Raw genomic sequence first — 16272 nt, forward strand, 5'->3', positions numbered from 1 at the left:
ACGCCAAGCATCACCGGGACTGCGGGTATATTTCCATTCCCGGACTGAGCGTCGCCTAGGAGACCCAGGCGTTGTAAACAGTTTCCACTGTGAACATTTGGGGAGGGACAGCACAGCACCGGAGATAGAGTGGATACCACCGTCCAAGTGTGCATGGCCCAAGTGCGGTGGCCCCTAGACATGTCAGCAGGCACCCCTTGTAAACTGCACGGCATGTGTGATTGCCCAACGACTGTGCTGAACACCTCAAACTCGTACGAAATAATACGGGCAAAAAAGGCCAGGAATTACCTGTTGAAACAGGATTAGGGGTGCAAACATGGACCCGTTCCCCTGAGTGTACACCTCACTGAGGGAAGCTGCCACGGCCAAGAGTCTGTGATTCTTAAAAGTACCGACAAAGTCGCGAAAAGAGGAAGGACTCCTTTCTATGTGTAAGCGCTTTGTGAAGAAGACCAGCAGCAGGAACACGTTAACTTTTAGGTCAGTGGGGATGCTGAAGAAGCAAGAGAACGCAAGTATTTCTTCAAGGAGCCATCAGAAAACCTCAAAGGAATGATCTTCTGCGCCCTGTGTGAGAACTGGTTTCATTAAGCTGCGCAGCGTGGTAGAGAGGCTGAAGGAGGGAGTACTATAAAGTTTCTGGAACGTCTCTGGAACATCAAACGTTTCCCCCTGAATGAGCTCGCTGTGCTTTTGAGCAAGGCGGGCGACGTGATGCGTTCTATAACCGGAGGGTGAAAGACCGACTCCGGGGAAGGCACGGGCTTCGGCCTCTGGGCGTTGGCCCGCTTCCCCAGGAAGGTAGTCCCGCCTCACAAGAAGGTAGCGCCCGGGCACTGTCCGTGCGCAGCTGGCACAGCAGACGCTGCAGCCCCTCCAAGGGCGGCCACGCGCGGCTCCCACCTGGCCGTGCCTCTGCTTGAGGCAGACCCTCGGGCCGCTCCTCTGCCGTTAGTGCCGCCTCCTCTGCCGCCAACATCCTGTCCCCCGCCCCACTTGCACCACGGGCCTCAGATTCCGCAAGTCCAGCACCAAACCCAAGCCCCGCGCGCGCGTGGGCCCTCTGCCACGCCCCGCCTGCTGCCGCCAGCAAGGTCTCAGGGCCCGAGTATCCCCCTTCCCTGGGAGGCGTCCCTCGCCAGCCGTCTGCCACCCGGGGCCTGCCCCCGGCCGCTGTCCTTGGTCCCCGTGCCCGGCACTGCCCGGGCAACTGCACGGACACCACTGTGACCTGGAGGGCCCTGGCAGGTGCGATGGTGACCCAAGAGGCGCACAGAGTCCCGCTGAGTGCGGGCACGGGGGCAGTTGCCGTGTGTGCCGCCCGCCGCCAGGGCCCTTACCCGGGTTCTGGCTGCAGACACAGACACTGGGGTAGAGGAGCAGGCGCGGGGGCTCGGGGGCTTTCCTGCAGCCTCACAGTGGAGAGGAAGGCCAGGGAGGGAGGGGCAGGCGGCTGGCCACACCCAGCCTGCCCACCTGACCTCGCGTGCTCTGAGGGTGGCCACCTCGAGCAGCGCACCCCTCTTGCCAAACTCCTGGGCCCAGCCTGTCAGCCCGGCCCCCTCTGGGGCAGCATGCTCCCTCAGGCATCAAAGGGGCCGTGGCCAGGAAGGGCACCCTCTGACCCCGCTTCTGGGCCCCACCCCCCAACCCACATCCCCGGAGCATGGACACCTGCCGTGGGTGCTCTGCACAGGCTAACCAGTCTCTCCCACTACCCACTTCCCTGTCTGTAGCACTTCCCCAGGGTAGCCCAGTGAGACCAGGGGAGAGGCCCAGGGATGCGCGCCCTGGGCAGCAGAGGCTGTTTCTGGGAGCACTCCTCTCAGAGGTGCCAGCCGCAGGCTTGGGAAGGCCTGCTCCCGAAGGGCACTCTGACCTTCTACTCCAGAGGGAGAAGTGCCAAGAAGAGTGTGTATGTTCTTCTGTCAGCAGTCTTCCCTCTGTTTCTTACTTCTCTCCTTCTCACTGTCTCTCCTTGTGTCCGTCCGTCTCTCTGTCCGCTCCCCGCCTTCAGATTCCACAGAGCTATAGCAACAAAGTGCCTCAAACAGGGAAGGCGCCTGCTGCTAAAACCTGTTGCTCCTCTGGAAATAGCAGGCCTCTCCCACTCTGCCACGGTGCACCCGTTCAGGTGACCAGAGGCCGCCGGGAACTCCGTGTTGCCGACGCCTTTCTACGCTGCTTCCCTAAGGCAATCGCAGAGACGCAGGTGTCCCCCTCTGGAGCTGCCTTGCTGCGGGAAACGGAAGTCCTGCTGGCACCCTGAGGGTAGGAGTGAGGGCCGCTGCGTCTGCCCTGGGTAACGCCGTGAAGCGCCAGCGTTTGGGAAGCCGGGCCCTGCGCAATGGCCCAGGTCCCACGCAGCAGCTGCCGCCAAGGCAGGCATTGGCTGCTGCCCACAGAGGGCATGGAATCGTGCCCGCAGGACGCGTTCCACTGAGGCTGGTCCAGATGTTGCGGGGCCTGCGGACGACGGGTCTCGCCCGCCCAGCCCGTACTTGCAGCCCAGCCGACAGAGGCACACGACGAGCCCTCACAAGGGCCGCGCGTTGACTTCCCCACGCACGCCAGAGTCCTCAGGGGACACCGTCTGGTTTTTCCACCAGCAGTGTCCGCCTGTGGAATCGGGCACGCAGAGAGACACGCCGCGCCCCGCAGCCTTAGTGCAGGCTTTTGGCCTGTGTGCACTTCTCACTGGGGGAGTGGTTGCACCTTCGCTTGACAAGAGCATAGACTTTGTTCTTTTGGGGTGTCCTCCAGGACTGCGTGCTTTGCTTCAGTGTGCAAGGCCTCCGTCCGGTGGCACGGGTTTGGATTTTCGACTTCAGGTTCGCTGACCGCTGCGTAGTGCTGCCGTGTGCCCATGCCTGCCCACAGCGGGGCCTTACGGCATCCCTCGGCCTCAGAGGCAAAGTCACACCTGCACTCCTGCACCCTTCCCTGTAAGCCGACCACACAGCCTGACGTCGGCTCTGCCTGTAAACTCACCTGGTTCCCTTGACTCTTCCTGCTGCTCCCGGCAGCAGGCCTTCCCAATGGCAAACGCCACCTGTCTGCAGTCATGTCAACGGCAGATGTCCAAGAGCGAGGGCGGGTGACAACTCTGCGCCAGCTAAAGGAGACAGGGATTTACGGACCGTGCCCACACGCAGGCCCCCCTTTAGCCCCCGGATGGGACACTGTGGGTGGTGTCACCTGCCCAAGTCGCAGGTCTCCATGGCAGCAGCCCATCTCCCAGACATTCCCTGAGAGAAAGGAACAAATGCCTCAGGCCTGCCGTGCCCGTTTCCTCCCTGCAAAGGCTTGCCTCTCCAACACGCGGGCCGAATACCTCACGCACCACATGCTCAGGCGCCCGTCCAGCCCATCTGCTTCATTCCGGTACGTTTCCCTTCTACCAGAGGCCACTGAGGCAGAAGCACTGCCAGGACGCTTTTGTCTCTCCAAGTCACTGAGGTGCCTGGGGGAAATCTCTGCATGCACAGGCGACGCCTCTGGCAGCCTTTGTTTCTGTGCCAGGAAACCCGCACAGACCCCTTCAGCCTTCGCTGGCACGGGACCACTACAGGAAGGCCCTGTCCGCATTGGCCCAGTCGCCACAGTGGTCTGCCCTACTGGGCAGAAGCGGTCTGCCCTACTCGCTTCCTGCTCTGGACTGTCCCCTAGCACTCACCAAACACGCCCCCCCGCCCCCGCCCGCACTCACAGGCACGGGCACATCGCCAAAGTCCTCTTGGGCCACGCTGTGCCCACGGTGTCCCCAGTCCTCACGCCGCTGCCTTTTCACTAGCGGGATGTCCCAAGTGTGCTCTGTGGAGCCTGATGCCACCACCAGCGTGATGGCCTGGCTGAGGGAGCCCGTGCGTTACATGGGTACTACAGGTAGCAGCAGGGAGGGGACTGTGTGGCAGGGCTGGCTTTAGCCTGGAAGGATGGGAACTGGGGGCCTGGGGACACAAGGCCGACGGACTGCTCTGTGCTCATGTACGCAAGGGCCAAGGTGCCTGGAACACAACTGCACAAATGTGGTGAAGAATCCTCCTTGTTGTCCAGCTCCCTGGGCCATCCCGCCAGAGTGCCCCGGTGCCCCGAGATTTCTCACCTCCTCCTACTTACTCCTACCTGCTGCCCTCCGCTGCATTCTGACCCACCGCTTGGCGGCCTGGGGGAGCCTCCAGTGTTCCTGAGCCCCAGTGGACGCTCACCTTTCTGACAGGAGTTTCCTCCTTGCCACAGCTCACACAGGGAACGCCCAGCCCTTAGGCTCCTCAGCAAAGGGTCCTGCTCTCAGCTCCCTCCACTGGGGCCTTCCTACCCCTGCCGTGATACCTCAGCAGGTTGGGCCGCAGGTCCTCCCCAACAGCGCACGGGAGGACTGTCCCGGAGAACTCTTCACAAACCGCAGGCCTCCGGCCACTCCATTTCTTACCGTGGCCAGTGCAGCCTCACCTCAGCAGTCTTGCCCGAGCCTGGAAGGCTGTGCTCACACAATCCGGTGAAGAGGTTGAGGCTGGCTGTGTCGGGCCTTCTGCTTGGCGGTGACCCCCCCCACACACACTCATAGCTCTCAGAACCAGTCCCCTATGCTGGAAACCACTCTCTGGGTGGCCCTCTGGCCCCACGACACGACTTGGGAGGCACGTTTCTCCCGGACCCTGAGCAGGGTAGAGATTCTGTAGCTGGCAATGCCTTTTGCTTTCCAGAGTTCAGCATTTCCTCCTAGCTATGTGCACCCGCACGGAGCCTTTGCTCCCATCACACAGGCTTCTGATGTGGGCCTCGAGGAACGCCATTCTGGAAAAGTGTTTCCCCACACACGTCAAAACTTGGATCACGAGCCTGCTCTCTTCTTGTGAAGAGGTTGGCAAAGGGGCACACAAAGGAGAAATGGTCTTCCTTACACACTGGAGCCTGCTAAAAGCCTCCTCAGGTTTGAAGGTTCGCAGAACGTTTTTACTACTTCCAAGATGTTCCTCAGCGTTAACGGCCTGGTTGGGGCCTTCCTACCTTCCTTAATTTAGGAGCAAGGTACCCTGGCATGCTCACCCACTGGGACGCTGGAAGAGCTGTGCCAAGTTTATTGCTGAGGAAAATTTCTCTACACGGGGAATGGGTTGCAGGAGATGTGCGTCTGTGGCCTTGCGGAACAACAGTGTGCTGAGGGAAGCAGCGCGCTTAAGGGCACACCCTTGCTGGACGCACCGCATCCCGCGCCACTGCGTTTTCCCACAGGCAAACCGGTATGACTGGGACAAGACCAAGGCACGATGAGGCCCTGAGCTGTGCCGCCCAGCATTCTAATATAGTAGGCTTCGTGCCTGAAGCGCTTCTCTATTTAAAGGGGACCCACTGGTCCTAGAGGGAGGTTTTGAGGCATGGGTTTGAATCTCGACCAGAGGTCCGTGGCAGCTTCTGCCACTTGACCCAGTGCCAAGAAATGACCAGTGTCCTAAGGTGCGGCTCTCGTGCCGTGAGCAGTGGAGCAAATACAGTCTGTGGGACAGTATTTGCCACTGTCGATTCAGCCACTGACTACATACATGGCCACCTTCAATTTCTGGAAAGATTTCCCCTTCTCTCCTTCTCTCTCTCTCTCTCTCTCTCTCTCTCTCTCTCTCTCTCTCTCTCTCTCTCTCACACACTCACACACACGCACAATCCCAGACTGAAGTTTTTCTAAGGCATCTCGTCCCCATGTGAAACGTGGGACGGGCAGGTTAGCGGGGGAAAGGTGGCCGTCGCCAGTGCCCCCAAGAAAAATGGACCGATCGTTTCAGAGAGGGTTTACTGGAGTGCCCGGCGCTTTGACCCTTTTCAGTAACCTGAGGCAGGCTGTTTCTCGGGAGTGGGGATGCCCACGGTGAATGGCGCTGTGGTGTGAGGAAGGACACAGAGATATTGGGACCGCACGGGAAGTCAGAAATAGCTGAACGTTAGGACACGCGTCATTTGTTGGCGTTGGGTCGGCCTCCACCCTCTACTTGGGCCAACTCTCCAGGTCATCTTAGTGGGATCAGCCATGGGCCTCAGTTCAAGATTCAGCCCCCCCTTTGAACAGATTCAATGGGTCCCCTTTAAATACAGAAGCCGTCAGGCGTGCAGCTGAAAATAGAGGGTGGCACAGCTCAGGACTTCACGCTCCCTTGTAATCCCCCTCGTTTGCCCGTGGGAAAACGCAGTGCCGCCAGGGTGCAGTGTTGTCCACAAAGAATGAGCCATTTAAAGCGGTCTTCACCCAGCACCCTCTTGTTCCACAAGACCCCAAACACGCAGCTCCCGAAACCCGTTCCCCGTGTAGAGCAATCTTCCTCAGCGACGAACTCTGTGGCATTCTTCCCGGATTCCCGTCCATGAGGCATTCCAGGGCCTTTCTCCCAGCTGAGGGAAGACAGGACATAACGCTGGACATTAACGTGGCGGGACACCCCGGGAAGTCCCACAGTCATCGTGCCAACGTTGAAATCTAAGAAAGTTTGTAGCAGGCTCCACCATGGAAGAAGGCCTGGGTCATTTCTACCCTGCTTCCTTTCTCTGCCCTCTTCAGGGGAGGGCAGCACACTCCTCAGTTAACTTGTAGTGCGAAAAGGGGAGACACTTTTCCACTATGGGGTTGTTGAAACCCTCATCCGAAGCATACCTGATCTGGAGTAACGGCTACATGTGGGTGCTGGCAGGCTTGAAGGAACCTTGAAGTTCTGGGCCGGGGCCGGGGCCGGGAAGGGGGCGGGAACGGGGGGAACGCATTGCCAGCTGGAAAACCTCTACCCTCTTCTGGGTGCGGGAGAAATCGGACTCCCAGGCCGCCCCGTGGCCCCGGGAGCCCACGGGGGGGAATCATTCCCCTGTACGCCACTGGTTCTGGGACTATGAATGGGGAGTCCGCAGCCACAGTCACGACACAACCAGCTCCATCCCCTTCAACTCGCCGTCTTAGCACAGGGTTCCCCGACCCGGCAGGACGGCTGGGGTGAGGCTCCTCTGGCCGGGGTGACAAAGGGCGGGTGATGCTGGAGGGCCTGTTTGGTGCAGAGCGGACCGGGAGTGTCCGGCCCTGCACTCTCTTGCTTCCACGTCCCACGTAAGTGAGGACCTGCGGCTCAACCCCCTGAAGCATTACGCCAGGGGTAGGGAGGTCCCAGTGGAGGGAGCCGGGAGCAGGACCCCTTGCTGAGGAGCCTAAGGCCTGCTCGTTCCTACGGGAGTCCTTGCACCAAGGAAACTCCTCTCAGAAACACAAGCTTAAGCCGGGGCTCAGGGACACAGGAGTTACGCCAGGGTGCCAGTCGGAGGGTCACAATACTGCAAAGGACCGTGGGCGGGGGCGGTGCCCGTGCACACAGAGTAAGTACAAGGAGGTGAGAAACCTCAAAACGGCTACAGCCTCCCTACTGCGCAGATGGCCTGGGGTGCTGTACCACAAAATGCGGTGGGAATCCTCCACCACATTTCTGCGATTGTATTTCAGGTGCCTTGGGCCCTCGCCTACCTGGGCTGCAAAGCACTCAGTCAGCCTTGGGTCCCTCAGGCATCCTGAGGGCATCCCCGGGCATCCTGGCAAAGTCCTCCCTGCAAGGTTCCACCTGCTCTCCAGTGCTGCTACCCCGAGTTCCTATCTTAGCCCGGGGGCCCCCCGCGGCAGAGCCCTGGTGTTGGCGGTGACGGGAGCCACTGCACAGCACACTTTAGAGGAGCTGCAGGAGGAAGAGGAAGTGGGGTCACGAGAGGGCCCAGTGGAAGGAGCCCTGCGGACACCAAGTCTCACAGGGAGGCCCGCGACCTCTTCAGGTGCGTGCCCACGGCAGTGAGGGAAGGTGTGGGCGTGTTTCTTTGCGTGTGACTGCTAGGGGGCGGTCCAGAGCAGGAAGGCATAGGGCCGACCATGCCACTGGCCAGGGAGGACAAGCCCTGGGCTCAGACTGCCCATGCCAGCGACGTCAGAAGGTTTCTGTGCGGTGTTCTCGCACAGGAAGAAATGGATGCTTTCAAGGGCATCGCCTGCAGCCGCAGAGTTTTGGACACGTACTCTGCCTGACGTGGGAACCGTCAGAAACATCTCAGGAGCGCACGAGCCTGTGTCCTGTGGGGAAGGCACATTTGCCGGCATGACGTGATGATTATGGATGAGCCGGACAGGCATCTACACATCCGAGCGTGTGCAATCCCACGTGCGTGGTGGCGAGAGAAGACTTTGGAAGTGAATGTCTAACGTGTTTGTTCCTGTCCCCCCCCAGGATTATCTGGGAAGAGGGGAAGGCACGTACACCCTGACTGCTGCCGTGGACACTTGCCCTTTGGGGAGGGTACACACACGGTGGACCGTCTGGCAGGCAGGAGGACCTCCGTGTGGCTAAAGGTTCCTAAGCCCCCCTTCTCCTTAGCTACCGCACAGCTGTACTGCACATGTGCCCTTGGCGTTCTGCTATGCACACGACAGGAGAGAGCCCACATTTGCCAGTTGGTAAGATGGCAAGTGTGATCTGATCTGCGGGACACGTGTAGGGATCCAGGGAGACTTCCAGGCAGAGCCAACGTCAGCCTGTGTGGCGGGCTTGCAGGGAAAGGTGCAGGAGTGCGTGTGTGAGGTGTGCGGTTACAGCCCTGGGAGGCTGCTCCGCTCCCCCCCGCGCCCCCGCCCCCGTGTGCAGGCAGGAGCACACGGCAGCACCGCGCGGCACTCAGTCACACCTAACGGGAAAATTCAAAGCGGGGTCAGCGGACAGACGCCTTGCACACTGACGCAGAACGTCCCGTGGTGAAGGCCGCCACAGAACAACAGAGTTGATGTCCTTGTGAAGCAAGCAAAGGGACCGCCATTCCCCCAAGGAGACCTGCACGCCGCCCAACACCTTGGGCCGATGTTGGGGAGCCCGGCGTGTCTCACCCCATCCCAGCTGCCACGGAGCTTGACGGAGCCGTGGAGCAGCAACAGAGTGGTCAGTGAGGATTGTGGTACGTGTGCAAAAGTCAACGGGTGGCCCCCGTGAGGGCTCGTCCCGCGCCTGTGCTCAGCTGGGCAGCAACCAAGAGCGGGCGGGCCAGCCGAGGCGCCTGCAGGCTGGACGACATCTACACCGTGCTCAGCGGAACTGGTCTGGTGGGCACCACGGCGAACCCAGTGTGCAGCAGCAAATGCCCGCACTGCCATCAGCTTCTGACTGGGACCTGGTCCACCCGTTGTGTCACCCAGGGCAGACCCAGCGTGCCTCACTCCCAGACAGGGAAGAAAGGCCTTACCCTGATGACACCCTGGGACACCCCTGGAAGTCCCCCGTACGTCTCTCGGGTCTTGAAAATTGGGAAAGTCCTCTGCAGTATTTACTTTGTAAGAGCGCATAGTTGACTTGCTTCTCTGCTCCCTTTGTCCAACGTCTCAGAAGACAGCAAGAGCGCATCGGTGGGCCATCTCCATGTTGCATGCAGACCTAAGAGCCCCAGTCCAGGGTCACCTCGCCCTGGCCTGTGGCCGGTGGAACTCACAGGAGCCCCAAGGGTCACCGGTGTCTTTCTCAGGAAGCCATATCCTTGTGAGGAAGAGTCAAAGCGTCACAGGAAGGGAAGGTGTACCGACCGTGGACGCCGTGGGTGGAGGGAGGCCCCGGACCACCTGGGGTACGTTCCTGTGTTGGCAAACGAGGGTGTGGCCCGGCTCTTGTGTCTAAGTGCCAGGCAGCACTCTGGCTTTGCGTGAACCTGCGTCAATTTACCCTTCCTACCGGGGGGGGGGGGGGGGGGGGGGGGAGGGTCTTCCCAAAGGCGGCTTCAGCTCTTCACTGCCTTCCCCCGTGCGAGCGTCTGGCCCCCTTCGACAATGTCCCTACGTGGGCCGTGTTGCCCGGGACCCAAGCCCTACGTGTCCGAGGGTCTCAGCAGAGGACGGCCACTCACCCCTCTGACTGCGCCCTTGGGCCCACCCTGGACTGGAGCGCTTGCCATCCCACGTGCTGCCTGCTCTCACGGTGCCTAGCGCCATCCACTAAGGAGCACCCGTGGGAGCCTCTCATCCAGTATCGCTGAGGACTGACTGGACCGTATCGGCCGTCTGTGGCCAGAGCCTTTCCTTGAACGCCTTTACCTTTCTAGGAAGAAGGGTAGTACCCAGTGAACAGGCCTTTCGTTATTTTTTATTCATGCCCTGTCCCTGCCTGGATGGAAGAATTGCTCCTCCTGATGCATTCCCAAAGCTAAAGTTTCCCCCTTTCTGCAGCTCATGGGCCCAGCCCCCCATGCGACAGATTATTCCCACGCCAAGTTTGAAAGGCCTGCATTTTCTCACCAAAATAGCTACACGAAATACTCATAGTTACACAGTTATTTACTTTCTATCCATTTTATTTGAATAATAAACTGTCAATGCTAAGGCTAATTGAAGTGTCAATGTCTGAAGTCCTTGTCATCTGATCAGTCTTCAGTTTTTTCCTGTGTGGCAGAAAAATGTTTGTTTGAAAACCCATTTTCTCTGTGAAGGCTTTGTCAACAAAATACCTCTTTAGATGAAATGGACCCTTTGTCTTATATACTTCAGCTTCAGGGAATACCTGCCACACAGCACAGCGTGGCACTATCACACCCACTCTGACCGCTGTCAAGTCCTTTAGAAAGATGCAGGCCTCTAGAAATGACAGAGAACCGTGCCTGCACCGGGCACCTCTTAAATGTCCTCCACCCGTGTGTTCAACGTTTTCCTCCAGGACCTCTTCCTGATGACCAGTGTTCAGAGGGGGCGGGGGGTACCCGGGACTCATAGGATATCAAAGATGGCTGTGATGATCAAAGGAAACAGTGGGACAGTCTAGGAATCTTGAATGCTTCCTACACATGTGTGAGAATGGAGGTGGGAGGAACATTGTTCAGGCCACCAATCAAAAGGTAGAAGGTGGACCAGAGAGTGGGGCGAGTAGCCTGGAATGAGAGGTCAGGGCAGCAGAGTCATGAATCCCTATTGATTCTGAGTGGCTGTAGATACACACACTCCTTGGTTAACATTGAGCTTCCCCAACAAGAAACCAATTTGCACTGCAGTTCTCCAGGCTTCTTGTTTTACCTTGATAACCTGGTCACCTCTGGACCTGGGCTGTATTCATCCCAGACTGAATGGCTTCATGATAGAAAGAAAGTGTCCACCTACCTGGCACCCGTCTGCTGCGTTACCAGGCAATGCCTTCTCACCTGTCCTCTTCTCGGTCTCCTCTCCTGCCTCTGTCTTCTTCCCGTAGTACTTCAGTGGATTGGGCCACAGGTCGTTACAGATGTACTGGTAGGGGAAACAGCAAAGGTCCGGAGGGGAAGAGCTCGGATCCCCACCCCAGACTCCCGGGGAGCACGTTAAAGGCCTTTCTCGACATTGCCAGGGAGGCCTCACCTCCGCAATCCTGCCAGAGCCCGCCAAGCTGTGGTCAGAGAACCAGTTGAAGAAGTTAAGGCTGCTGTTGTTGTGCCTGCGACTGTAGGCCTCTCGTTCGTAATGCTTGTGCCACTGAATGGGAGTGGAATAGGACGCCCTAGACCCTGCAGGAAGACGGGGAAGGCGTGGAGGGAACCGCCAACGTCCAAGTTGAACCCCGCAGCTTAGGGCGCCCACCCAGGGAACCCGCACAGACCTGTGAGCGTGATGACATACTCCTTGACAACCACATCATTGCGGAAGTAGGGGTTCCTGCGAAACAGCAGCAGGATCTTGCAGTGATCCTTGCTCTTCTCCACCTGCGGGGAAGGGTGGAGGAGGAGGGTGCAATGGCACTCCAGGGCACTCGCCCCGTGCTCTGTTTGGGCGCAGGTCATTCTCCCAAGCTCCCTCCCTCCGCCCCGCGCTCTCAGAGCCTCACCTTCAAGTCGATCATGAAGCTCAGCATGCTTTTGTCTTGGTCACTGATCATGGCTGACAACTCAGGGTGGTTGACAAACTGCTCCGGGTCAAGGAGCCTGCAGGCTGCACGCTGGACAGGGAGTGGCCACGAAACGGGGCGTGTGTGGGTGGAGAAGGGCGCGGCATCGCCTCAGCTCTCCTTCCGCTTGGCCCCTTCCTTGCGGGCACCGTGCTGTGAGGTCCCCGGGGGCCCCTGGTGCCCTGCCGGCCTCTGCACAGACACAGACGGGCTCGCCCCGCCACCCGCCGACCCCGCTGCGCCTAGGCCTCGGCCGGATGTGCTTTCTTCCCCAGAGCACGCACTGCTGGCTCCGACTGACCACGCGGACATTCAGGCCCGTCTCCCGCAGCATTCCTCGGAGAAGGGCCTGGGCGCTACGGCCCTCCCGGGAGCCTGGACTGCACTGCTACCACGAGCATGACGCATGTCCCCCAAAGTCTCTTTGTCAGGCTGCGTTCTCCAGCCCGCGCTTTGCCGCACCGTGTGTAGGAAGGGCGAGCTTTTCTGCGCTATGTCTCGATCCGCTCTGACCTGTGCCCGCTCATAACCCTCTCCCACCACTACCCCAGCACACTGCGGTCCCTACAATGCGGCACCAAGGATACAGCTTCGGGCCAGAATCCACGCAGCCGCTGGATAAGGGTGCTCCTGAGTTCCAGGTGGGGCTGTCGCCTCTGCCAAGTCCTGCGCTGGAGCCGAGAGAAGGCCCTCCTGGCTTGCTCGTTCACGGGCTCCATCTCTAACTGGAGCGCCTCTAGCGCCTCCAGTGGGGACCAGCTGCAGGGCCCACGAGGGCCTGGCCCTGCCCGCGGCTGCTTCCCTGACCCCTGGCCCTGTCCCTTTGCCTCCGCCTGTGACTCCTCCTCCGCCTCCTCCACCACCTGCCCCTCCAGCGGGCAGCCCGCGCCCTCCAGCACAAACTCCTCCCCAGCTGCCAGCTGCCCCCGAATGCTCTGCCCCTGGTCCCACTCCCCGGCCCCGTCGGGCCCCCGTGGGACCTCACCCTCCTCTCCCTCCACCGACGGCTCCTGGGCCAACACCTCCTCCTGCCTGCCCACATGCAGATCTAGCCAGACCTTTCCCCCTGGCCCCAAACTTGCATCGGCCGCCCAAACCTGCTCCACGTGCGTGAGGTCCACCCCTTCTGCCACAAACGGCTGCACAGCCACCAACCCACCCTCGGGCCCCTGCTCCTCCCCCCACTGCTCAGCCAGGTCAGCGCTCTGCCTCACCTCAGGCTCTTCATCCTCACCCAGCTGCGACTCGCCCGCCACGTCCTCGTCCCCGCCCCCCGCATCTGGCCTCACCTCCGCGCCTGCTGCTGCCACGCTCCCATCCCCGGCCGCCACTGTTGCCTCAGCTGCCAACACCCGCCTCACGCGGTCCAGCCCGGGCCCCAACTCTGCACTGCACAACTCCTCTGCCCTCAGCTCCACAGCACCACCTTCCTGCGCCGACGCCAGCAGGGAGCCAGGGGCACCCCGGGCCGCCCCACTCGCCTCGGCCTCCATCATCCAATCGCCCCCTAGCGCGCCGGCTGTGCGGGGCACGCGTCCCTACCAGCGGCGCCCAACCCAACGAGGACGACCCAGGAGGCCTGCGGAGCCCTGCTGTGGGCCAGCCCAGGCCAGCCAGAGGTGCGGCCCTGGCTCAGAGCGGGGCCCAGCCGAGAAAACGCCTGCAAACGCCGAGGCCGCGGCCAGAGGAGCCCACAGCGCCGCGCCCCAGGGTTAAGACGTGCGGCTTCGGGGCGGACCCCGGACCCGAGGAGGAGGGCGCATGCGTACGTCCTTCAATCCTCGGCGGCGGCGGCGGCGGCGACGGCGGGTAGGGAGCGGCCGCCAGCCCTGACGTCGCGTGCTCTGCACGCACCTTCCGCCCGTCTCACACCTCCTCCAATCAGTGACGCCACCGTGGGCGGCACCTGCCTGGGCCACGCCTGGCAGCCCCTCGCCGCCCGCCCCAGTCCCCTTCCTCCTCCAGCTGCCCGGCGGTGCCCGCCCGCCCGGGAAGCGCACCCTGAGACCCCGCTTCCCCGCCTTCCGCGGGCACCCCCCCACCCCCGCCTGCCGTGTTGTACCACCACCGCCGAGGAAGAGGCCGTGCTTCTTGCGCACTCACTACCATTCCCTCCCCTACCGCAGCCCCTGTCAAACGCCAGTGTCTGTTCTGTCTGTAGCGGTGTACCTATCCGGGATGCGCGGGGCTGCTGGAGTCACCCACGGCGTGCCCCTTTCGTCTGCCTTGTCTCCTGCGGTGTCATGCATGCAGCGTGGACCGATCCACCTCTCAGGGCTGACTACATATTTCCTCCTAGGTGTAGTTAACCCAGGCTGTTTACCAGTTCCTGCGGGGCGGGGCGGGGGGGGGCGAGTTGTTCCTCCCCCACCGCCACCCACAGGACTGCTGTGAGCATCCACGCGCAAGTATGCGAGGACCCGTACTCAGTTATGTTGGCATCGCAGTTGGCGCTGGAGTCCCTGAGTCAGATTGCTGCTTCTGACTTGCTGCTTATGGAATCTGCAGTGGTTTTCAGAGCAGCTGTACCACTTCAACGTTTCTGTGGCCCACGCACAGGACTCCAGCTCACCTACATCCTCACCAAGCCTGACCTTTTCCTTGGCAGAAATTATAGCCTACTCAGCAGTAAAGTAGAAGCACAGTCCTACCTCAGTGCGGTTTAGGTTTACATTTTGCTAATGACCGACTCGACCGAGCACCGCCTCACGTGCTTTCGGCCGCTTGCCTGCCTTGTCTGGAGAAACGCCTATTAACAGTCCGGCCGTGTCTGTTATATTCCCCGCCTTTTTGCGGTCAGAGCTTCTAGAGATTGCCGATCTTCGAAGGTGCCCTTGTAAATATTTCTGCTTTGTTGACTGCAGCTATTCACGCAGAGACGACTCGAGTCCCTGGACGCCAAGCATCACCGGGACTGCGGGTATATTTCCATTCCCGGACTGAGCGTCGCCTAGGAGACCCAGGCGTTGTAAACAGTTTCCACTGTGAACATTTGGGGAGGGACAGCACAGCACCGGAGATAGAGTGGATACCACCGTCCAAGTGTGCATGGCCCAAGTGCGGTGGCCCCTAGACATGTCAGCAGGCACCCCTTGTAAACTGCACGGCATGTGTGATTGCCCAACGACTGTGCTGAACACCTCAAACTCGTACGAAATAATACGGGCAAAAAAGGCCAGGAATTACCTGTTGAAACAGGATTAGGGGTGCAAACATGGACCCGTTCCCCTGAGTGTACACCTCACTGAGGGAAGCTGCCACGGCCAAGAGTCTGTGATTCTTAAAAGTACCGACAAAGTCGCGAAAAGAGGAAGGACTCCTTTCTATGTGTAAGCGCTTTGTGAAGAAGACCAGCAGCAGGAACACGTTAACTTTTAGGTCAGTGGGGATGCTGAAGAAGCAAGAGAACGCAAGTATTTCTTCAAGGAGCCATCAGAAAACCTCAAAGGAATGATCTTCTGCGCCCTGTGTGAGAACTGGTTTCATTAAGCTGCGCAGCGTGGTAGAGAGGCTGAAGGAGGGAGTACTATAAAGTTTCTGGAACGTCTCTGGAACATCAAACGTTTCCCCCTGAATGAGCTCGCTGTGCTTTTGAGCAAGGCGGGCGACGTGATGCGTTCTATAACCGGAGGGTGAAAGACCGACTCCGGGGAAGGCACGGGCTTCGGCCTCTGGGCGTTGGCCCGCTTCCCCAGGAAGGTAGTCCCGCCTCACAAGAAGGTAGCGCCCGGGCACTGTCCGTGCGCAGCTGGCACAGCAGACGCTGCAGCCCCTCCAAGGGCGGCCACGCGCGGCTCCCACCTGGCCGTGCCTCTGCTTGAGGCAGACCCTCGGGCCGCTCCTCTGCCGTTAGTGCCGCCTCCTCTGCCGCCAACATCCTGTCCCCCGCCCCACTTGCACCACGGGCCTCAGATTCCGCAAGTCCAGCACCAAACCCAAGCCCCGCGCGCGCGTGGGCCCTCTGCCACGCCCCGCCTGCTGCCGCCAGCAAGGTCTCAGGGCCCGAGTATCCCCCTTCCCTGGGAGGCGTCCCTCGCCAGCCGTCTGCCACCCGGGGCCTGCCCCCGGCCGCTGTCCTTGGTCCCCGTGCCCGGCACTGCCCGGGCAACTGCACGGACACCACTGTGACCTGGAGGGCCCTGGCAGGTGCGATGGTGACCCAAGAGGCGCACAGAGTCCCGCTGAGTGCGGGCACGGGGGCAGTTGCCGTGTGTGCCGCCCGCCGCCAGGGCCCTTACCCGGGTTCTGGCTGCAGACACAGACACTGGGGTAGAGGAGCAGGCGCGGGGGCTCGGGGGCTTTCCTGCAGCCTCACAGTGGAGAGGAAGGCCAGGGAGGGAGGGGCAGGCGGCTGGCCACACCCAGCCTGCCCACCTGACCTCGC

General features: G+C 60.6%; 1 protein-coding gene across 1 annotated transcript; it reads right to left on the bottom strand.

The window, feature by feature from the left end:
- Positions 1 to 3070: 3070 nt before the first annotated feature.
- On the bottom strand, positions 3071 to 13381 carry LOC139440620 (testis-specific Y-encoded protein 2-like). Its single transcript, XM_071220447.1, has 8 exons — positions 12476 to 13381; positions 11829 to 11906; positions 11604 to 11706; positions 11366 to 11511; positions 11132 to 11257; positions 9711 to 9715; positions 3713 to 3854; positions 3071 to 3118 (listed from the first exon to the last, which is right to left on the bottom strand). The coding sequence occupies exons 1-8, from the start codon at positions 13379 to 13381 to the stop codon at positions 3071 to 3073; spliced, it is 1554 nt and encodes a 517-aa protein (XP_071076548.1).
- Positions 13382 to 16272: the final 2891 nt, after the last annotated feature.

Source organism: Desmodus rotundus, chromosome Y, assembly GCF_022682495.2.
Source record: "Desmodus rotundus isolate HL8 chromosome Y, HLdesRot8A.1, whole genome shotgun sequence".
Lineage (NCBI taxonomy): Eukaryota > Metazoa > Chordata > Mammalia > Chiroptera > Phyllostomidae > Desmodus > Desmodus rotundus.